General features: G+C 35.5%; 1 protein-coding gene across 1 annotated transcript in view; it reads left to right on the forward strand.

Moving 5' to 3' along the window:
- TEX11 (testis expressed 11) overlaps positions 1 to 25,349 on the forward strand; it is a 254,883-nt gene that overhangs the window by 209,468 nt on the left and 20,066 nt on the right. The window contains exon 24 of the mRNA XM_069464262.1: positions 8,252 to 8,324. Coding sequence (XP_069320363.1) covers positions 8,252 to 8,324 — 73 coding nt within the window. The remainder of the gene's footprint in view (positions 1 to 8,251; positions 8,325 to 25,349) is intronic.

Below are 25,349 nucleotides of genomic sequence, written 5' to 3' on the forward strand. Positions count from 1 at the left end.
TAAATTGGGATATTTCCAAGTAAATAGGTGATGAAGGAATATAGATAGACTGCATACTCCTATCAACATTGTCTGTATCCTTCTCGTTATGAGTTAGAAGTGAGGGATACTTTAAAAACATATAGTAGTTGTAATTTGTCAAGGAGCTATAACTTTTTCCTAGAACAGGGCTGGGTAAACTACTGCCAACTGGCCAAATTAGGCCCATGGCCTGTTTTTGTACAGCATGAGAGCTAAGAACAGTTTTTACATTTTTTGCATTTGTAAAAGGTTGTAATTAAAAATGAAAAATATATGAAACAGAGTATATGTGACTGGCAAAGCCTAAAATATTTACTGTCTAGCCTTTTATAGAAAAATTGTCTTTATCCCTGTCCTAGATTATTATTTTTTTTTTATTTAATTTTACAGAATCAAAGAGTCTAACAGTATAAGTCCTAGCTTATTTTTAACAGACTTATTGAAGTATATAATTCATACAACTTACAATTCACCCATTTAAATGTACAATTTAATGGTCTTTAAAATATTCACAGAATTGTGCAACTATCAATGCAACCTGATTTTAGAACATTTTCATCGCCATAAAAAGAAACCCTTTACCTATTAGCAGTCACTCCTCATCTCTACCACCAGCACTAGGCAACCACTAACCTATTTTCTGTCTCTATAGATTTGCCTATTCTGGGTATTTCATATAAATGTCATAAAATTTATAGTCTTTTCTTACTGGTTCCTTTTATAAATCTTTAAATTATGTTTTCAGGTGTCTTCATGTTTTAGTGTGTATCAGTATTTTCATTCCTTTTTATGGCTGAATAATATTTCATTGTATGGATGTACCACATTTTGTTTATCCATTCATTCACTGATGGACATTTATGTTGTTTCCAATTTTCAGCTTTTATGAATAATGCTGTGATGAACATTCACATACAAATTTTGTGTGGACGTTTTCATTTCTTTTGAGTATATACCTAGGAGTGGAATTGCTGAATGATATGGTAATCTGTGTTTAATCATTTGAAGAACTGCCAGAGTTTTCCAAAGTAAATGCACCATTTGACATTCCCACCAGCACTGAATGAGGGTTCCAATTTCTCTACTTCCTTATTACCACTTGTTAGTAGGTTTTTTGGATTATAGCCATCCTAGTGAGTATAAAGTGATATCTCATTATGGTTTTGATTTGTATTTCCCTAATGACTAATGGAATATAGCATTTTTTCATGTGCTTATTGATCATTTGTATATCTTGTTTGGAAAATGTCTACTGAAATTTTTTTGCTCATTTTTAATTGGGCTATTTTTTTTTTATCATGAGTTGTAATAATCCTTTAGATATTTTTGATATTAGACTTATCAAATATATGATTTGCTATTATTTTATCCTATTCTTTGGGTTTTCTTTTCCCTTTCTTGCTAGTACTCCTTGAAACACATTTTTGATTTTGATGATATCCATTTTATTTATTTTATTGTTATTGCTTGTGCTTTTGGTATCACATCTAAGACCATTTCCTAATCCAAAGTCATAAAAGTTTACCTCTATATTTTCTGCTAAGAGTTTTATATTTTCAGCTCTTACACTTAGGTCTATGATCCATTTTGAGTTAATTTTGTGTACAGTGTGAAATAGGAGTCCAACTTTATTATTTTGCATTTGAATATCCATTTGTCCTAGAAATACTGTTGAAGACTATTTTTTCCCATTGAATTATCTTGGCATCATTGTTGAAAATCAATTTACCATAATGAGATTTATTTCTAGAATTTCAATTTGATTTCATTGATGTCTATGCCTATCCATATGGCAATACCATGCTGCTTTAATTTGTATAGTTTTGTAGTAAGTTTTGAAATAGGGAGGTATTAGTCCTCTACCTTTGTTCTTATTTTTCTTTCTTTCTTTTTTTTTGAGACAGAATCTTGCTCTGTTGCCCCAGGTAGAGTGCAGTGGCATCATTGTAGCTCACTGTAACCTCAAACTCCTGAGTTCAAGAAATCCTCTTTCCTCAGCCTCCTGAGTAGCTGGGAGTACAGGCATGCGCCACCATGCCTGGCCTTATTTTTCAAGATTGTTTTGGCTATTCTGGGTCCCTTGAATTTCCATATTCACATTAGGATCAATTTATTGATTTCTGCACAAAAGCCAGCTGTGATTTTGATAGGGGTTATATTGAAACTGTTGATCAGTTTGGGTAGTATTGTGATCTTAATAATATTAAGGCTTCTGATCCATGGATATGAACTATCATTTGTTTAGGTTTTAATTTTTCAACAATGTTTCATAGTTTTCAGATTATAGATTTTTCACTTCTTTACTTTTTGTAGTCTATTCAGATTTTCTATTTCTTCTTGAATCAGTTTCAGTAGTTTATCTTTCTAGAAATTTATCCACTACATCTAATTTATCTAATTTGTTGGCCTACAGTTTTTCATAGTATTCCCTTATAATCCTTTTTTATTTCTGTAAGGTCAGTAGTGACTCCTCCTTTTTCAATCCTAATTTTAGTTATTTGTGTCTTCTCTCTTTTTTTCTTGGTCAATATAGACAAAGGTTTATCAATTTTGTTGATCTTTTTCAAGGGCCAACTTTTTTTTCTGTTGTGTTTTCTAGTCTCTATTTCATTAATTTCTACTCTAATCTTTATTATTTTCTTCCCTCTGCTTGCTTAAGGTTTAATTTTCTTTTGTTTTTCCAATTTCTTAAAGTGGAAATTGATTTGAGATATTTCTTTTTTTTAGTGTCAACTTTTATAGCTATAATATAAATTTCCCTCTAAGAACTGCATTAGCTACATCCTGGAAATTTTGGTATGTTGTGTTTTTCTTTTCATTCATCTGAAAGTATTTTCTCATTTTCATTGTGATTTCTTCTTTGACCCATGGGTTAGTAAGGCATCTGTTGTTCAATACCCACATATTTGTGAATTTCCCAAATCTTTTTCTCTTATTGATTTCTACTTTTATTCCACTGTGGTCAGAATACATACTTTGTATGACTTCAGTTATTTTAAATTAATTTGAAGTTTGTGTTATGGCCTATCATATGAGCTATCTTGGAGAAAGTACTATATGAGCTTGAGAAGAATGTTTATTCTGCTTGAGTTGGTGGAATGTTTTATGGATCTTTGTTAGGGCTTGTAGCTTTATAGGCTGTTCAAGTCTTCTATATCCTTGATGATTTTCTGCCTAGTTATTCTATCCTTTATTTAAAGTGGGGTATTGCCTGGGTGTGGTGGATCACACCTGTAATCCTAGCACTTTGGGAGGCTGAGGCAGAGGATCACTTGAGGCCAGGAGTTTGAGACCAGTCTGAGCAAGAGCAAGACCCCATATCTACAAAAAACAGAAAAATTAGCCAGGCATGGTGGTACATGCCTATAGTCCCAGCTACTTGGGAGGCTGAGGCAGGAGGATCACTTGAGCCCAGGAGCTTGAGGTTGCAGTGAGTTATGATAATCCCACTGCACTCTAGCCTGGGCAACAGAGCAAGACCCTGTCTCAAAAAAAAAAGTGCAATATCACTGGCTGGGCACAATAGCTCCTGCCTATAATCCCAGCACTTTGGGAAGCTGAGGTGGGAGGATTGCTTGATGCCAGGAGTTAGAGACCAGCCTGAGCAAGAGCAAGACCCTGTCTCTACAAAAAATAGAAAAATTAGCCGGGCATGGTGGCATGAGCCTGTAGTCCCAGCTACTCAGGAAGCTGAGGCAGGAGGATCGTTTGAGCCCAGGAATTTGAGGTTGCAATGAGCTATGATCATGCTACTGCACCATAGCCCAGGCAATAGAATGATACCCTGTCTCAAAAAAAAAAAAAAATTGGGGTATTGAAGTCTACAACTTTTATTGTTGAATTGTCTTTTTCTCCCTTCAATTCTGTCCATTTTTACTTCATGTATTTTGGGGCTCTATTGTTAGGTGTATATATGTTTATAATTGCTATATATTCCTGATGGATTGGCCCTTTTAGCATTATAAAATTTCCCTCTTTGTCTTCAGTAATTTTTTTTTGTTTTAAAGTCTATTTTTGTCTCATATTAGTATTAGTATTGTTACTCTAACATTTTTATGGTCAATGCTTCCATAGCGTAGCTTTTTCCCTTTTACAATCAACTTATATGTATCTTTGAATCTAACGCATGTCTCCTGTAGACAGAATATATTTGGATTATGTTTTTTCATACAATGTGACTGTCTTTGCCTTTTATTAGATTGTTTACTCCAATCACATTTAATGTTATTATTTTTGTGGTTGAATTTACTTCTGCCATTTTACTTTTTAGTTTCTATATGTTTCATGTATTTTTTGTTCCTGTTTTTCTCCTTTATGCCTTTCTTTTGTGAATGTTTTCTAATGTAACATTTTAGTTCCTTTAATGAGTTTTTACACAATATTTTTTGAGTTACTTTCTTAGTAGTCACTCTAGGGCTTACAATGGAAATCTCTTTTTTTTCCTTTTAAAGAGATGGAGTCTTACCAGGTGCAGTGGCTCAGGAGGCTGAAGTGGAAGAATCACTTAAAGGCCAGGAGTTTGAGACCAACCTGGATGACCCCATCTCTAAAAACATTTTAAAAGGTATCCAGGTATGGTGGCATGCACCTATAGTCCCAGCTATTTTGGAGACTGAAATGGGAGAATCACTTGCGCCCAGGAGTTCAAGGCTGCAGTGTGTTATGATCACGCCACTGTATTCCAGCCTGAGCAAGAAAGGTAGATTTCATCTCTAAAAAAATTAAAATAAAAAGATAAAGAGAGATAGAGTCTTGCTTTGTTTCCCAGGCTGATCTTGAACTCCTGGACTCTAGCAATCCTCCTGCCTTAACCTCTGGAGTAGCTGGGACTACAGGCATGCATCACCATGCTCACCTTGCAATATAGATCTTAATTTATCAGGATCTACATCAAGTTATGAATGTAATTCCAGTAAGACATAGAAATGTTATTCCTACTAGCTCTCTTCTCTTTTCTTTTTTTGTGCTATTTTGTTATACATATTTCATCTATATGGGTTTCGAACACAATATACATCTTATTGTATCACTTAATATAATTTTTTGTCTTTTAAATAAACTTACAGAAGAAAGGAGAGCAAGTATATATTATGGCTTTTTATATTAACCATCTTATTTAGTATTTCTGCTTCTCTTCATTTTTTCCTGTAGATTAGAGTTACCATATGGTCTCATTTCCTTACTCCAAAACAGCTTTCTTCCCACCTGTCTCTTTTGTGCTGTTATTGTCAAATATATTACATTTCTATATGTTATAGGCCCAACAATACATATATACACACACATATGTGTGTGTGTGTATACAATGCAATTGCTTTTTAAAACAGTTAACAGAAGAAGAAATCTGCATTTATACTATCTTTTATAATTACATAGTTACTTTTATTGGTGCTCTTTATTTTTTCATTTGGATTGAAATTACTGTCTGATGTCACTTGCTTTCAGCCTAAAAGATCTTCTCTTAGCAACAGATTCTCTCAGCTCTTGTTTATCTGAGAATGCCTTTATTTCACTTTAAGTTCTGAGTGATAGTTTTGCTTGGTAATAGATTATAGGTGGACTGTTATTTTCTTTGATCACTTTGGATCCCACTGCCTTCTGGCCTCCACTGTTTTTAATGAGAAATCAGTTGCTGATCCTAAATGGGATTCCCTTGTATGTAATGAATCATTTTTCTCTTGCTACTTTCAAATTTTTCTCTTTGTCTTTGGCATTTATTTTTTTAACTGTAATATATCTGGGTTACATCTCTACATTTGTTCATCCTGCCTAGAGTTTGTTGGGTTTCTTGGATGTGTAGATGAATGTTTTTCATTAAAATTGGCAGTTTTCAAGCCATTTTTTAAAACTACTTTTTTTCTCCTCTCTTCTGTCCTTTTGGTAATTCCATTGTGTATATGTTGGTGTGCTTAGTGGTGTCCCCATTTTACTGAGGCTTTGTTTATTTTTCTTCTTTTTCATTATGCTTTTCATATTTCATAATCTCTATTGATCTATCTTGATGTTTGCTAATTCCGTCTTCTGCCAACTTAAACCTAGTGTTGATCCCCTCTGGTGAATTTTTTATTTCGGTTATTATAGTTCTCAATCACAGAATTTTCATTTGAGTTTTATAATTTCTGTCTCTTCATTGTGATTCTACATTTAATAAACATTGCTGTCAAACCTCCGTTCTCTTCCCCCGCCCCCCCCCCCGAGACAGGGTTTCACTCTGTTGCCCTAGGTAGAGTGCAATGGTGTCATTAGAGCTCACTGCAACCTCCAACTTCTGCGCTCAAGCAATCCTCCTGCTTCAGCCTCTTGAGTAACTGGTGCTCGCCACCATGCCCAGCTAATTTTTATATTTTTTTTTGTAGAGACAGAGTCTCACTATGTTGCTCAAGCTGGTCTTGAATTTCTGGCCTTAAGCAATCCTGCCTTGACCTCCCAAAGTGCTGGGATTACAGGTATGAGCCACTACACCTGGCCATACCTTCCTTCCTTAATTATGGTTTCCTTTAATTATTTGAACAAACTTAAAATTCCTGCTTTGTATTCTGTGTCTGCTAAGTTTAACATCTGGGCCTTTTCAAAGACAATTGCTATTTCCTGCTTTTTTCCTGTGTATGGGTCACATTTTCCTGTATCTTTGTGTATCTTGTAATTTTTTGTTGAAAACTGGGCATTTTAGATAATATAGCATGTTTGGGTACTTATCTCTTTGTGGGGCTTGTTGCTGTTAATGTTTGCTTCTTTATTTGTTTACTGAATTGGCTGGCTAGTTCAGTTACATCTATTTCTCTCATAATATTTAGACTCTGCTATCACTCCTCAGAAGGCACAGAGTCTTTACCTGTGCAGTCCCCCTGACCCTTCCCCCTAATAAGGAATGACAGTGGTTTTAGCAGGGTTCTTTTTTACTATCTCTTTCCCTGATCTTCCTCTAGATTTAATCTCTAGATGGTCTTCTATTGGTATCACATCCAGTTGTTAGTTCTGACTAATTGCTAGGTGATTGCTCTGTTTGTATGTATGTGTGTTTTGAAAATACTCTTGGGCATAAATTGCTTCACAGCCTGTTCCATTAAAATAAGGCCCCTTTGAAGGAGTAGGGATCTTCTTAGTTATCGCTTCACTGGGTTCACTCTTTGAACTTCTAGTTGTTCCTTTGTTTTGTTTGTTGATATCATTGAGCTACCAGCTTCCTCATAATTTACTCGTTACCAGAATCTCCATGATTTTTTACAGTGTCTTTGGACTTGAACTTCCCCAGGCTCTGTTCCAATTAGTCATTTCCTTTAGGGAGCAATACGAGTTCACTCTCCTAATGACCTGTCTCTCATACTGGGCAGAAACTCTGAACCACTGTTTTAGAGCTAGAGGCAGGGATAATGGCCCACTTCTCTGAGAGCGATAGTCCAGCTCTTTTGAGTGGAGGACTGGGTAACAGTTGTAGTCCCTGATATTCTTGGCTTGCCTCTCCCAGTGTGGAAATTATCCTATAAGCAAGCTGAGATGAGAGCAACTGAGACCCCGTATTCTGAACCTACCATTCCTGGGGTACAGCTTTTGCCCTATAAATGGGGGCTGGGCAGAGAAAGAGAGCTCCAAGGCCTCTCAGCTATGCTTCTTTATAATAGAGCTTCTACAATACAGACCTGGGGGGATGAGAAGTGCGGTAAATCTGGCCCTCCTGGGAATTCTTAGTCTGGAAGCTAGGGATAGAGATAGTCCCATCTCCTTGGCCACACCTACCTAAAGTAGTGCTTACATCATACTGAGCTGGGGGTTGGTGAGTGGGTCATGGCTTAAATGTCACAGCTTCTCACTGTTCTCACTGAGTCTTAGTAAATTTCCTGGAATAAATGTTTTTCCATTTTCTCTATGCCCTCAGGGCAATTTTCTGAGCCTTTATATGATGTTTTATAATTCTCACCAGTTATGATCATTTGGCTGGGGAGAGGGTCCATGGAGCTCCTCACACCACCATTCTGAAAGTATTTCTCTTCTGTTCTAGATTATTAAAGAAATTGACAGTGCTCAAGGTTTTCCATTTAATCCTCATTTTCTGGGGAAAAGTGCAAATAGAGGCTAATATTTCTATATAAATCCAAAATGTTCAGTTTAAACTATCATTTTTCTTTCATTTTATTTTTAGATGTTTTTAATGAATATGATATGAGATTATATTAATTTGCTTAAAGTTCTTTTTTGTTGAGACTAATTATCTTGCTGCATTTTTGCCAAATAGACCAGGTTACTAAATCGTGCACTTGAGCAGATCCATAAATGCAGTGACATCTGGAATCTCCTGAAACAAACAGGTACAGTGAAAACTGGAAGTTTGTTAACACAGTTATGAAGGCAGTTTAGAATCTGAATTACCAAGTTTTTGTCACCGGTCAAATGATTATTTAAGAACTGATTTTTCTCCACTGTATGTCATTATTTTGACTCCATAACACACTGCTTGGAGTAAGAATATTTTTAAATTTTCTTTTTATGAAAATATAATGTTTAATATTTTATTGTTCACCGTGTCATTATTGCTCTTTGGTTGCTAGATTTAATGTGCAATTTAAACAAGTTTTAACTCTGACTAAATGTAGGCTATAGTCTTCCAAATCACAATCAAGATATCAGATATTGCTAATATTTTCTTATAAAATGATCTAAATAGTAGTCAACTTTTTGAAGTTATATAATAGCTTGATACTGTTTCCTCATTAAAGATGATATTGTCTTTTAGGTTTAGATAGACATTTTTATAGTGTCCATTTATTCCTGTTTTAGATTTTGTTAAAATCAATGGATATTGAATTGAATTACATGCCTTTTCAGACTTTATGTAGGTAATCATATGATTTTCCTCTTTTGAACTATTAATATATTGAATTATAGTAATAGATTTCCTAAAATTAAGTCACCATTGCATTCCTGCAATAAACTCTATTTTGTCATGGTGTGTTCTTATTTTAATATGTTGATGAATTCTGTTTCCTAACATTTAGAAATTATTGGTCTATCATTTTCTTTTTGTGCATGTGTCATGTCTTTGACAGATTTTGGTATCAAATTACAGGAATTATAAGGAGGAACATAAACACATAAAATTTAATTTACCTTTTTCAACCTATGACAGTTATTTAAATCAATAAAAACAAAAAGTAAAGATTGAGAAGACCTAAATAAAATACTTACTATAGAAGATTTAATGGAAATATACTCCATAGTCTGAAAATATACTCTATATCCTGACAACAGAAAACACATATTCTTTTTATTTGCCCTTTGAATATTTACAAAATTGATGACAAGGAAAACCTCAATAAATTCCAAGACACATAAATAAAATAGGCATTATCTGATCACAATGAAAAAATTTGATATTAATAAAGAAATCATAAAAAGCACCCTACCACCTGGGCATTTTTCAAAACCAAAACTACAAAATACCTAGAAAATAATGATAATTAAAATACCTCATACCAGAATCTAAAGTGCTAAAGCAGTACTCAGAGCAAAATTCATAGTCTCAATGACATTTATTAACAAAAGTATGTCAGAATGCTAGCTGTCCACTAAAAAAAATCAATTTCTTCTTTCTAGGAATGCAACTAGACTATAGATAGAGAGAGAGAGATAAAGATCTCTCTCTCTCCCTCTCTCCCTATATATATATATCTATATCTACAATCTAGTTATATGTTTATATATATGTATACACACAGCTAGACTAGCTATAGATATAGAGACAGAGATATAAATATGTAGATAAAAATATATATCTCTATATATAATCTAGGTATGTGTGTGTGTGTGTGTGTATATATATACACACATACATACAGTCTAGCTGTGTTCCTAGAACACACACAAACATACAGTCATTAGGGAATTTTAAATTAGAACCATAATAAGATACCACTACACATCTATTAGAATGACCGAATCCAAAACACTGACAACACCAAATGATGGTGAGGATACAGAGCAACAGGAGCTCTCATTCATTGCTGGTAGGAATGCAAAATGGTATAGCCACTTTGGAAGACAGTTTGGCATTTATTACAAAATTAACATAGTCTTACCATATGACCCAGCAATCACACTCCTTTTGGTATTTATCTAAAAGAGTGAAAACCTATAACCACCCCAAAACCTGCATGGGGATGTTTATAGCAGCTTTATTCACAATTGCCAAAACTTGGAAGCAACCAAGATGTCCTTTAACAGGTGAATGGATGTTTTAAAACGTGGTACAGGCCGGGCGCGGTGGCTCACGCCTGTAATCCTAGCACTCTGGGAGGCCGAGGCGGGTGGATCGCTCAAGGTCAGGAGTTCGAGACCAGCCTGAGCGAGACCCCGTCTCTACTAAAAATAGAAAGACATTATATGGACAACTAAAAAAAAAATCTATATAGAAAAAATTAGCCGGGCATAGTGGCGCATGCCTGTAGTCCCAGCTACTCGGGAGGCTGAGGCAGTAGGATCGCTTAAGCCGAGGAGTCTGAGGTTGCTGTGAGCTAAGCTGACGCCATGGCACTCACTCTAGCCTGGGCAACAAAGTGAGACTCTGTCTCAACAAAAAAAAAAAAATAAAAAAAAAAAAAAAATAAAAAAATAAAACGTGGTACAGTCATGCAATGAAATATTATTCAGCACCATAAAGCCACAAAAATACATGGAGGAACCTTAAATGCATATTACTCAGTGAAAGAAGCCAATGTAGAAAAAGCTGCATATTGTATGATTCCAAATATTTGATATTCTGGAAAAGGCAAAACTGTAGAAACAGTAAAAAATCAGTGATTGGCCAAGAGCTTGAGGGAATGGAGGGAGGGATGAGTAGGTGAAGCACAGGAAAATTTTAGGGCAGGGAAACTATTCTGTATGATACTATAATGGTGGACACATATCATTATACATTTGTCAAAACCCATAAAATGTACATGTAGAGTGAACCCTAATGTAAATTATAGGTTTTGAAAATGATGCATCAATGTTGGTTCATCAATTGTAACTAATGTACCAACTCAATGTGGGATGTTGATAGTAGGGGATGCTGTAGGGGGGAGGTGCGAGGGTATGTGAGAACTCTATGTACTTTCTGTACAGTTTTGCTGTGAATCTAAAACTGCTTTTAAAAGTAGTATCTATTAGGGGGGCAAGGGCAATATACATAACCTAAACTTTTGTACCCCCACAATATGCTGAAATAATAATAAAAAAGTAAAATAAATAAATAAATAAATACTAGTAATATATATAAAAAACTAGTATCTATTAATCAAAAAAAATATATGGTAACAGAACATACCCTACTAGGAAATGGGTTAGTGTTGAATATTCTGTATTAGTTTTTTCTGGGACATAGTGTACTTTTCCAACATGTAGATTCAAGCCTGCCTGCCTGCCCGCCCTCCCTCCCTCCTTCCTTCCTTCCCTCCTTCCTTAGACATTGTCTTGCTGTGTTGCCCAGTCTAGAGTGCAGTGGCATCATCATAGCTCACTACAACCTCAGACTCCTGGGCTCAAGCAATCCTCCTGCCTCATCCTCCTGTGTAGCTGGGACTACAGGCACGTGCCACCATACCTGGCTAACTTTAAAAAATTTTTTTGGCCGGGCGCGGTGGCTCACGCCTGTAATCCTAGCACTCTGGGAGGCCGAGGTGGGTGGATTGCTCGAGGTCAGGAGTTCGAGACCAGCCTGAGCAAGAGTGAGACCCCGTCTCTACTAAAAATAGAAAGAAATTATATGGACAACTAAAATATATATATACAAAAAATTAGCCGGGCATGGTGGTGCATGCCTGTAGTCCCAGCTACTCGGGAGGCTGAGGCAGGAGGATCACTTGAGCCCAGGAGTTTGAGGTTGCTGTGAGCTAGGCTGACGCCACGGCACTCACTCTAGCCTGGGCAACAGAGTGAGACTCTGTCTCAAAAAAAAAAAAAAATTTTTTTTTGAGGAGATGAGATCTTGCTATGTTGCTCAGGCTGGTCTTCAACTCCTGGCCTCAAGCAATCCTCTGTCCTCAGCCTCCCAAAGTACTAGGATTACTGGTATGAGTCACCCCGCCCAGCCCATTTTTTAATTATTATGGCCATCCTAGCATGTGGAATGTTACCTCATGGTTTTGATTTGCATTTCCCTAATGACTAATGATGTTAGATTTTTTTTCATGTGCTTATTGGCCATTTGTATATCATCTTTGGGGGGAAGGGGACTTGACTATTCAGGTCTTTTGCCCATTTTTAAAATTGGGCTGTTTCTCTTTTTGTTTTTGAGTTGTAGGATTTCTTTATATATTCTGCATATTAAACCGTTATAAGGTATATGATTTGCAAATACTTTCTCGTATATGTCGTCTTTCACTTTCTTGATAATGTTCTTTCATGTACAAAAGTTTTTAATTTTATGAAGTTCATTTTATCTACCATTTCTTTTGTTGCTCATCCTTTTGGTATCATATCTAAGAATCTATTGCCAAATCCAAGGTCATGAAGAGTTATCCCTATGTATTTCTTCTAAGAGGTTTATGGCTTTAGTTGATATGTTTAGGTCACTGATCCATTTTGAGTTCATTTTTGTACTCAGTGATATGGTAGGCTTCCAACTTCATTATTTTGCCTGTGGAAATCCACTTGCTGATGCACCATTTATTGAAGAGACTATTCTTTTCCCCATTTAATGGTCTTGACACCCTTGTTGAAAATCAATTGGCCATAGATTTATTGGCTTATAAGTGGACTCTCAATTCTATTCCATTGGTCTGTATGTCTGTCATTATGGTAGTACCATACCATTTTGATTACTGTAGCTTTGTAGTAAGTTTGAAATGGAGAAGTGTTGGTCCTCCAACTTTGTTCTTCTTTTTCAAGATTGTTTGGACTTTGGGGCCACTTACAATTCCATATAAATTTGAGGATTGCAAAATTTCTGCGAAAAGAGGCTGTTGGAATTTTGATAGGGATTGCTTAGTGTAGTATTGACATCTTAACAATATTAAGTCTTCCAATCCATAAACGTGGGCTGTCTTTTCATTTATTTAGGTCTTTAATGTCCTTCATCAGTATTTTATAGTTATCAGTGTGCAGTTCTTTCACCTCCCTGGCTAAATTTGTTCTTTTTGGTGCTATTGTAAATGAATTGTTTTCTTAATTTCCTTTTTGGATTGTTCATTGCTGATGTTTAGAAACACAACTGATATTTGTATGTTGATCTTGTACCTGCAACTTTGCTGAATTCATAGCTTTCTTATTGTTTCTTTGGGATTTTCTGTATATAGGATCATGTTATCTGTGAACAGTGATAGTTTCACTTCTTCCTTTCCAATTTGAATGCCTTTTATTTCTTTTTATTGCCAAATTTCTCTGGCTAGAACTTCCAGTACATTGTGGAATAGCAGTGGTGAAAGGGGGCATCCTGTCTTGTTCCTAATCTTAGGGGAAAAACTTTAATTCTTTCACCATTGAGTATGGTGTTAACTATGGGTTTTTTTTAAATGCCCTTTATCAGGTTGAGAATAGTCCCTTCCTTTTCCTGGGTGTTTTTATCTTGAAAAGATCTTGGATTTTATCAGATTTCATCAAATGACTTTTCTGCATCAATTGATATGATAATGTGTTTTTCCCTTTGTTTTATTACTGTGGTGTGTGTATATACACACATACATTTTTTGATACAGGGTCTCATTCTGTTGCCCAAGCTAGAGTACAGTGGCATCATCATAGCTCACTCACTGCAACATAAGTAAGGAAACTTGTTCTTTGTTTACCATTAGATAACCAAAAATAAAGAATAAAAAGACAATATAACACTCAGAAAATTATTCTGGTAAAACACAGAATCTGCTATCTAGGCAGGTTACATAGAAAGTAAAGAATAACCTTTGTATTGTAGGTGAAGGCATTAATCAGTTAACTAAGGAAGCAAGCCCATCAAAATTGGGATAACTTTGCTATAATTTTAACACATTACATATCTTTATTTTAGACTCAGGTTTAAACCAAGGTAAATAAAATTCACTTTCCAAGTTTGTCCTTCATTATGTTATTTTTATGTTCTGGAACAAACTGACAGCCTTTTAGGGGATCTTCCAGGTCAAAACTATTTTCGTAATAACAAGACATGTAGTTTTCCAGAGGCAACATGATGTGTGATATTGTAATAGATTGAATGCAGAAGCAGGTAGGAGAATCTAGCTATTTCTATTATATCAGACATAAAGAAGCTTTGCAAAAATGTGAAACAATCTTATTTATTTTTAAAATATAATTATTTTTATTAAAGATCCAGCCTGAGCAAGAGTGAGACCTTATCTCTACAAAAAATAGAAAAATTAGCCAGGTGTGGTGGTGTGTGCCTATAGTCCCAGCTACTCGGGAGGCTGAGGCTGGAGGATTGCTTGAGCCCAGGAGTTTGAGGTTGCAGTGAGCTATGATGAGGGCACTACACTCTAGCCCAGGTGACCAAGCAAGACCCTGTCTCAAAATATAAAAAAGTTGATATTAACATGCAATAGCTTCATTTCAAGTCGATTCTATAAGTAAATATATTTAAATTTTGTTTTAATTTCTAATATGGTAAATAGTGATAGTTAGAACATACATATGAAAAACATCTTTGGAAGTCTTCAGTAATGTTTTCGGAGTACAAGAGGTCCTGAGAACAGAAAGTTTGTGAACGACTGCCTTAGAAACAGACTACTTTTTCCTTGAAAAATAAGAGCATATACCCATTTGTCACTATTGCTCATAATATAATTCTCAACCACTTGTTTTAATTGTAACTTTTGACCAAAATAATTCTATTTCAAAGAGAAAATTTGAGGAGTACAGTTGGCAACCATCTCTCACCCACAAGCATTATAGCAGATTAGCAGAGCCACATGAACACAGGTAGCACAACTTTCTGTGTACACACCCATCTCTTCTAAAGAGGAAAATGGCCATACCCATTAACATGACCCAAAGATACTGCCTCTGTGTAGCATATAAAAATAAGACTGAACAGTATATAAACTTAAAACTATGCTTAGTAAACAATGTTTAAGTATTCTATTTTATGTAAAAATTATGTAGGTATCAAATGATTATCCATTAATCAACTTAATTTGATATCAATCCAATGTTTTAAGTTACTAAATATCTTGGAAATTAGCTTAAATCTAACATACTACAGGATATATTTACTGCTGAAATAAAAGTTTGTCAGAATAATGATTCAACTTTAGTTGAATAGAAATTTACATTTCTCATAATCTTAAATATTATATATAAATAGTATTGTCTTAGGCCGGGTGCAGTGGCTCACGCCTGTAATCCTACCACTCTGGGAGGCCAAGGCAGGAGGATCGCTCAAGGTCAGGAGTTCGAGACCAGCCGGAGCAAGAGTGAGACCCCATCTCTACTAAAAATAGAAAGAAATTATATGAACAGCTAAAATTATATATATATATATATATATATATATATATAAAAATTAGCTGGGCATGGTAGTGCATGCCTGTAGTCCCAGCTACTTGGGAGTCTGAGGCAGAAGGATTGCTTAAGCCCAGGAGTTTGAGGTTGCTGTGAGCTACGCCACGGCACTCTAGCCCGGGCAACAGAGCAAGACTCTGTCTCAAAAAAAATAGTGTTATCTTATGTGGTGAGTAAACCTTTATATATTTAGGAAAAAACAGACCCAAGTTAAACAAAATATATGCTTGACTTATACTTTACACAAATAAATCACCAAAAAAGACATAGCTCTTTTAAAAAAAATTATTAAACTAATCTCATTCTCCAAAGAGTTACTTTCATTTGAGATTCTTAAAATTTTTCTGATTTAGCAGAATTTTATGTAAGAATATTTTTAGTTTAGCACATTTTAGTATTAATAATTCCACTTCTTTTTCTTGGAATTTAAAAAATATATACATATAAGTCCTTGTGTCTATAAACCAATCAGAATAGAGCTCCTTTAATTTAGGAGACTTTATCATCTAATTTTTTAATACCTTCCAGAGATAGGAAAACATTTCACACTCACACAATGTGAATTAAGGCCTTTTCAATTATAGACATGTAGACACAGATCTAGAGAGATCTTTTGGATTCAGAGCTGTAATTTCAGCTATAAGTCAAGAGTAAACACAGAAACTCACCTGTCCAGATATCAAAATGCTGTTCTCCTTCCCTGTGGGCATGAAATTACTGATTAATTTGAGCTCAAAATGGACAAATAGAACAAAAAAGAGACAAATTAAATTCTCTGTTGTTTCTCACCCATCAGAGACTAGATAATCTATTAATCCACTTACAGAGATCACCAAATGGTCAGACCATATAACCACATTGCCAGTCATTGCTTCTACCAAGGGGGAATATCTTATTGGCTATACACAAATCAGAAACTAAAACAAAACATAAAATAAATAGAAAAGAAAGAAACAGATTCAGCAAAGTTCTGTTGCCACTTAGGGTTCACTATGGAAGCCAAAAGAAGATGAGTTTAAGCAGTCTATGAGTTACCTTTCTCCAGGAACACAATATACTTGGTTTTGTCAAGTGTATCCAGTGGGCATCTCAGCCAATAATTTTAAGATATAACCATGACTCTCTTAGGAATATAAAATGAACATGTGTCAAGGATTTTATTTAACTCATTAATTGATGAGGAAACCAGGAAGATGTTGCAACCAATTTCTTTTTTTTTAATTTTTTTTAATTTCGGCATATTATGCGGGTACAAATGTTTAGGTTATATATATTGCCCTTGCCCCACCCAAGTCAGAGCTTCAAGCGTGTCCATCCCACAGACGGTGCACACCGCACGCATTAGGTGTGTATATACCTATTCCCTCCTCCTCCCCATCTGCCTGACACCTGATGAATATTATTACTATATGTACACTTAAGTGTTGATCAGTTAATACTGATATGATGGTGAGTACATGTGGTGCTTATTTTTCCATTCTTGGGATATTTGACTTAGTAGAATGGGTTCCAGCTCTATCCAGGATAATACAAGAGGTGCTAGATCACCATTGTTTTTTGTGGCTGAATAGGACTCCCTGGTATACATATACCACATTTTATTAATCCACTCATGTATTGATGGGCACTTGGGTTGTTTCCACATATTTGTTGCAACCAATTTCAATTTCCATTTCATTTTGTTTTCTTACCTCTTCTTGTTTTCTGTTTCTTACTATTTATTCAGTGGTGTCTGTTCTTCCTTTTGCTGCTTCCAGTTTTGCCTTTATTTCTGTGATGGTTTTATTTTTCTGTTTCCTTCTTTATCTCTGAAATAGCTCCTATTTCATTTCCTTTTCTTGTCCACCATCTTTTCCCTGAGCTCTTGCATTCCTGCCTTATAGTCTTATTTTAAATGGATGATTACTTAATGAATATTATAAAATTCATGCTGACATGTTTAGTCACAATTTTCATCTGTTTTATGGCAACATTTCTTTGGTGAGAATTCTGCATCTGTCATTTATTTAACTGCTCCTTTCATCTCATTTTCATGTAGTGTCTTTGTATATAAGTTGTGCTGGAGTGTTTTTTTTTTACTTTGCTTGATAATATCTTTAATTACAATACGTTTTCTTTAGACCATCTATTTGTAGGAGACACATGTGGAGAGGAGATCAGGGTCATAATCCAGGCTAGGAAAAACTTAAGATCTAGGGTTGCTGTGTATATGAGTTCTTGTAGTCTCTACATTTTCCCAACCAGTGAATGTAGGCAGCTATGGGCCTCTCATAACAATCTTTCCTCTCCACTGCCTCACTGACCGGTTGCTCGCTCTTTCAGCCCTTTCTTTTCTGCTTCTCAAAACCAAACCAAGTCCAGACCAATTGCCTTTACCAGCCTTTAAACCCTGTTATTATTATTGTAGATAAAGAATTTGTGCTTTAGAGTGTGCCCCTCACCTTGAATGTTATACTTTTGCTGGCTTTTTCTGATTCTATTTTTATTTTTAAAACATACATATATATACATACACACACATATATACTAGACTGTAAGCTCCATGAGGACAGATACTATGTCTGCTTTTGCTTGCCTTTGTATATCCAATGCCTAGCACATAATAGACATTTGGTTAATGTATGAATAAACAAAATAATACATATGTATATAAATTATATATATTTATATATCAAATATAAAGTCTTGAAGGATACACAGCAATCCTGACATTTGCTACCCCTTGGAACAGGAATTAGTGAGTTTAGGGGACTTTTAGTTTTATTTTTGTGTTTGAATTTTTCAATTAACATGTCCTTTTAATAATTAAAACAAAAAATACATTTAGAAAAATTATTCTGACTTGTTAAAAGTTTATATTTCTTAAGATTGTGTATTTCCAATGAAATAATGCCTAAATTATGAGCCCAGTATGTGAGTAATGTAAATAAATCATTAAACTACCAACTGTAAATACATAAATTGAGGGAAAGTACAAAGCTGGTGAATCATAAGCTCCTGAGGGAAAATTGGAAAATGCCATCCTTTTGAAAAATCTGCTCCAAATCAGAGTTAATTAAGAACTGTAAAAACAGTAACTAAAATTTTAGTGCTATAGGAATTGGCTTTTACAAAGGGATTACCCCTGACATGCCATTACATTTGTGACCTAAGGAAAGCAGCTCACCACATTTATTCTGCAAAGTCTTTATTAAATTCCTAAGGGCTACTAGGAATTGTGGAAACAAGGAAATGTATGACTGTCTCTGTCCTTAAGAAATTTACAGTGAATAATGTAGATCAGAAACACAATCAATTATACATATGTAAGGCAAAATGAAATAACTAATAGGGATACAGAATATGTAGGACCACAGAGAAGAAATGATCTTTTCCAAAAGGTGATAATTGGGGCAAGTGTGGTGGTTCACACCTGTAATCCCAGCACTTTGGGAGGCTGAGGCAGAAGCATTACTTGAGGCCAGGAATTAGAGACCAGCCTGTGCAGCATAGCCAGAACCTGTCTCTACCAAAAACAACAACAACAACAGCAAACCCCAAACCAAAAAGCTAATATTTGAACTTACTCTTCAAAATTAAATAGGATTTTAATGGTAAGAACCAAATGAACAAAAGCAAGGAGTATAAGAAAACATTGTTAGTTTTGGGATTGTCTCTTATTCAGGTGTTACATAGTGGGAGGTGAAGCTGTGTCTTAGTCTGTTTGTGCTACTATACCACACACAGACGGGGTAATTTATACAGAACAGAAATTTATTTTCTCACAGTTCTGGAGGCTGGGAAGTCTACAATCAAGGTTCCAGCGGGTTCAGTTGTTTGGTGAAGGCTTCTCTCTGCTTCCAAGATGGTGCCTTGTTGCTGCATCCTCCAGAAGGGAGAATGCTGTTTCCTCAGAGGGTGGAAGGTGGAGGGGCAAGAGAAGCTAATGCTGTGTGAAGCCTCTTTTATAAGGGCCTAAATCCCATTTACACAGTAGGAGCCCTCAGGGCCTAACCACCTATTAAAGGCCCCACCTCTTAATACCATCACATTGGCCATTAAGTTTCAACACCTGGATTTGGGGAGGGAGCACATTCAAACCATAGCAGGCTGAGAGCATGTGGTTTGTAGTGTGCCACTTCCCAACAATAAATTAAGCTACTAGTATCATCCTAGTTCAAGTTACCTCATCTCTGACTTGTACCAGTGCAGGAGCCTTACAACTGTCTTCTCTGCTTCCACTCTTGACCCCCTATAAATCCAATAGCCATACAGTGGCCAGAGTATTATAACATATAAGTCAGTTCAAGTCAGTCTCCTTACACTTCACATTTACTTGGATTTAATAAAATCCAAAGGCCTTACCAGGATCTACGAGGCCATAGATGATCTGGCCCTTGGTTACCTTTCCTACCACTCTACCTCATAGCTCAATGTACTCTAGCCCTACAATATCTCAATAACACCTTGTACTTTCCTGCCTCTGGCCTTTGTATTTGCCATTCCCTTTGCATAGAACACTCTTGTCCTGGATATTCATATGGCTTGCTCTCCCACTTGCTACAATGTCACTCTCCCCTGAGATCACACCCTTTCTAAAATAGCAATTTTCATCACTATATACCCTCTTAACCTATATTTTTTTTTTACAGCACACATCACTACTTGACATTATATTATTAAATATATATTGTTTATTGTTTGTCTCCCCAACTAGAATCTAAGTTCCATGCAGGTAAAAAGTTGTCTATCTTATTCACTCTTTATCCCTACCTCCTAAATCTCTGCTTGGACCATAGTTGGACTCAATAAATATTTATTAAGTGAAATGCTACTATAACACCAGAAATTCTATCATTAGAGAGTCATTCATTTGAGTAGTATAGCATTTTGATCTTTGAGAGCCCTCTATGCGAAGCTCCCTGGGAGAGCCCACAATGTAAGTCATTATCAGCTTACACTTTGGAGGAACACTTAGAAAAATACCTAATGGAGATTGAAGTTGGAATATCAAGTAGAGAATGGCAGGTCAAGATTCAAAGAAAAGAAAAAGGAGATTTAAAGGGAAGTTGGGTTTATACCAAAGATAATTTTGCTTACAGTGATAAGACACTCCAAACCTCTTTAACTTTGAGGGAGATCACAGCTTCTGAATCTATCTTTCTGGCTGTGAAAAGAGACTTCCTCTTCTGGGTCTCCATTGAAGATTACCACTTTTGGATGTTGCTGTGAGCATCCTTGGAGTCAGACTCTCTATATAGAGAATCATCAAATGTTAGGGCTAGAAGTAATCTTAGCAATTTGATTTCTTAAAGATATCTATTTTGTAATATAAGTTAAATTTTTATTGCAAAAACATGAGGCCAGTGAAAAGTCTTTAGCTATTTTTATAGGTCATTACAAGGAAGAATTTCACTTATCTCCAGTGGTGTAATTTTGACTTTGGTATAAAATATTAATAAAGTGTCATCATTGAAAGTCTTAGTCTTTATGGCAAGCAAGGCAAACCTCCTGAGAGCTTTAGAACAAAGCCCAGCATGAGTTCTCTCCCAGCAGAAATGCAGTTCAGCTGGCAGGGCAGAGAATTGTCTATGTTTTTATATATTATATATTTCTATATTATGGTCTCCTCACCCAAGAACTGGAAAGGTCATTCTAATTTATCCAAATGCAGTAGATAAAATCTACAGTTTAACAAGGCTCATGTTGAAATTAGAAATATTTTTGTCTATTCCGTTGCACACACCAAAACTAGGATTAAATGCTCTTATTCTTTCAGCAGACAGTCTTTGCTTGTTTTTTTCACTGGCTTAATAACTAACAATCAGTCATGGGTTACTTTTGTCCCAGAGATTAGTTCTCCGTGGATAAGGAATTCTCAGAGATGATAGTTTTGAGATCAGCCAAGAGAAAAAGGAACCAGACCCAATCCTCAGGCACATTAAACAAAATAGTAAAACTTCAATAGATTTTCTAGTGTACATTTTGGACCAGGACTCATGCCACACAAATAGGAGAACCTGAGTTTAGGATTATTTCCTGGAAAGAAATCAAAGAATTAGCTGGAGATACCCTAGTATCTCTGATAAAAGTGGATCCTAAAAGTCTTCACTTTTGGTGCATTCCATTTCAATTATGCCTCACAGGCAGCATAAGCTTATCCTAATAATGAAAAGTAAAGCTCCAGTGACATTGAGTAGGGACTTTGATACAGGGCTATAGAGTCACTAAAGAAATATAATAGGGGTCCCAGGTTCAGGAGACAGGTTTGTTATTGTTCCCAGATATTTATGGTGATATACACTATTTCTTGTCCCAAGTGCCTGACCTAATTAGGAATGTCATGCGTGTCTCCCTGTTTCTAACATATATTCCACTGTGATTTGCTTTTATAAAAAGACAGATGTGAATCTAGAAATTTTCCTGTACAATTATCTTGGCACAATGTCTCCTGATCAGAGTAAGGTACATACCATAGTTCACCTACAAACATTCATTATTTGTTTCCACTATGCTTCCCAAACTATAAACTTCAGTCCACCCCTCACTGATACATATATGGAATAATACACCTATCAATTATACAATGTACATTCTTTTAAAGTGCATTTGTAAAATTTGCCAAAATAGATCATATGCTGAGCAAAAAAGCAAGTCTCAACAAATTTCAAAGGACTGAAATCATACAAAGTGTGTTATCTGAACAAAGTAGAATTAAATGAGAAAGCAACAGAAAGATAATTAGAAAACCTATCCTGTTGGAAATCTAAAAGAAACACTTCTAAATAACCTATCAGTCAAAGAAGTAATCAAAATGAAAATTATAGAATATATTGAACTTAACAAAAATGATAATGACATCAAAACTTGTTGGATACAACTAAAATAAAGGAAAATACATAGTTTTAAATGCATATATTAGAAAAAATGAAGGTTTGAAAATCAGTGATCTAAGCTTCCAACTTGAGTCTTGGAAAAGAACAGCAAATTAAATCCAAAGATAGTAGAAGGAAGAACATAACAAAGATGAGAGCAGAAAACAATGAAATAAAAAAATGGGCATATAATACGGAAAATCAACAAAGCCAAAAGTAGTTTCTTTGGAAAGATTAATAATAATACAATAGCTAACTGCCTAGTAAGATGGATCAGGAAAGAAAAGAAAGAACACAAATTACTAATATCAGTAATTCAAAAGTGTGCATCACTACAAGCTACAAATCCTTCAGACATTAAAAACACAATAAAAGGATATTATGAACAACAACTTTATGCCAATAAATTTGACAATTTAAACAAAATGAAAAAATTCCTTGAAAAGTATACCTGCCAAAATTGGCCCCCAAAGAAAGAATCTGAATAGTCCTATTTAGACTATTTTGAATAGTCCTATACTTATTAAAGAAATGAAATCTTAAAATACCTTCTCACAAAAGAAACATCTTTACTAGTACATTTTTCCAAATATAAGGAAGAAGCAATAGCAATCCTATACAAATGTCTCTTACAGAAAATAGAAAAAGAGATAACACATAGATTTTTTATGAGGCCAGCATGACTTTGATGCCCAAAACTGAAAAGGACATTTCAGGAAAAGAAAAATACAGGTCAATATCTTAAATGATAGATCCAAAAATCCTAAACACATTTTAGAAAGTTGAATCCACCAATATATAAGAAGGATACTATATCATGACCAGTTAGTGTTTATCCTAGAAATTCAACATTCAAAAATCAGTGCAGGCTGGGCACAGTGGCTCATGCCTGTAATCCTAGCACTCTGGGAGGCCGAGGTGGGAGGATCACTCGAGGTCAGGAATTTGAGACCAGCCTGAGCAAGAGCGAGACCCCGTCTCTACTAAAAAACAGAAAGAAATTATCTGGACAACTAAAAATATATAGAAAAAATTAGCTGAGCATGGTGGCCCATGCCTGTAGTCCCAGTTACTTGAGAGGCTGAGGCAGAAGGATTGCTTAAGCCCAGGAGTTTGAGGTTGCTGTGAGCTAGGTTGATGCCACAGCACTCTAGTCCAGGCAACAGAGCAAGACTCTGTCTCAAAAAAAAAAAATCAGTGCACATTAACAAAATAAAGGGCAGGTGAATATAATAATAGAAGCAGAAAAAGTGTTTTAAAAAATTCAACACCCATTCATGATGAGAACACTCAACAAACTAAGAATAGAAGGTAAATTCCTCAAGCTCATAAACATTACCTAAAACCAAACTACTCCTTATTTAATGGTAAAATATGAACACTTTTCCACTGATGTAGGGAATGAGACAAGGGTGTACACTATCACCATTTCTATTCAACATCATACTGGAATAATTCCAGACCTCCTAGTAACCTATTTCACCTCTTAGGTCTAATTGATTACTCTCTCCATGTTGCCTCCTAAAGACCATCTATTCTTTAAACCTCAGTTGCAAACCCTTCATATGATTCAGACAGTTTCCGAAGTATTTGCTAGGCTCTCTCTTCTTCAAACCAACTACTCCAAAAATTAGTGTCCCTAGGTTCTATTTTCCAACCTTCAAGTCATAGTCATTCTTATACTCTACATGCTTTCCATTAATGGATTGTGAATCAAGACATCTGGGATTAGAGTCCTAGCTCTCTATTCCTTTTCTATGTTTCTGTGGGCAAGTTATTTAATATCTCAGCCTTAATTTTCTCATCTCAAAAGTGGGACTAATCCCTGCCCTGTCTATACATTGGAAGGGAGTTTTGCTTATCTAAAGGACTCAGAATAGTGGAGCAATTTCTTTACCATGACTTTGAAAGCATTACAGAGACCCCACCAACCTGCCATTTCCAGAAGCTGATCACGTAATCTCAACAACAAAAAAGATAACCTGAAATAGATAAACAAACTCTACATTTATACAAAATTACTCAGCATTAAATGAATGTTCAATGCATATGCCAAGTGAAAAAAAACAGACCCAAAAGGCTATGATTCCATTTATGTCGTATCCTGGAAAAGGTAAAATCATGGGAACAGAAAACAGATCAGTGACTGCCAGAGGTTGGACATAGGAGGAAGAGTTCACTATAAAGTGGCGACACGAGAGAATTTTTAGGGTAATGAACTGCTCGGTAAGGATCTCTGATAGTAGACACAGAACTCTATGTATTGGCCAAACCCATTGAACTATACACCACAAAGAGTAGGTTTTACTGGATGCAATTTAAAAATAGATCAATCAGGATATGGAGGGAATCCCAGATGGAATTCAGACCATGACAAATGGATCTAACTGTATTACAAATGAACTACATAACTATACTGAAGTGGGTGGGGAAGAAAGAAGCTGACTTAAGTAACTGAAAGACACTCTTTTGACTGGACACAATGCTAAAGACAAAAAGAACTATGCACAATACTGTACTCTACTTGGTAACTTTGTTTTTCATGTGGATGTGGATTAGCAACTTTGAAAATACTTCACATGTTTAGTGAGTTCTGCTATAACATGGCATATGTGCTCCTAAAAATTATTGCACTGTGCAAAATTGTGCAATAAAAACCACAGGAATGGTTGGGTGCAGTGGCTCATGCCTATAATTGTAGTACTTTGGGAGGCCAAGGCAGGAGTTCAAGACCAGCCTGAGCAATATAGCAAGACCCCGTCTCTACAAAAAAATACAAAAATTAGCCATGCGTGGTGGCAAGCACCTGTAGTCCCAGCTACTTGAGAGGCTGAGGCAGGGGATCACTTAAGTCCAGGAGTTGTAGATTCCAATGAGCTATGATGATGCCATTGCACTCTAGCCTGGGCAACAGAGTGAGACCTTGTCTCAAAAGAAGAAAAAAACAAAAAACCTCACAGAGCTTATAGGGAAAATGGGGTTAAGGGGAAAACACTCAAAAATTTGGTCAGT

Source organism: Eulemur rufifrons, chromosome 30 (genome assembly GCF_041146395.1).
Source record: "Eulemur rufifrons isolate Redbay chromosome 30, OSU_ERuf_1, whole genome shotgun sequence".
Taxonomy (NCBI): domain Eukaryota; kingdom Metazoa; phylum Chordata; class Mammalia; order Primates; family Lemuridae; genus Eulemur; species Eulemur rufifrons.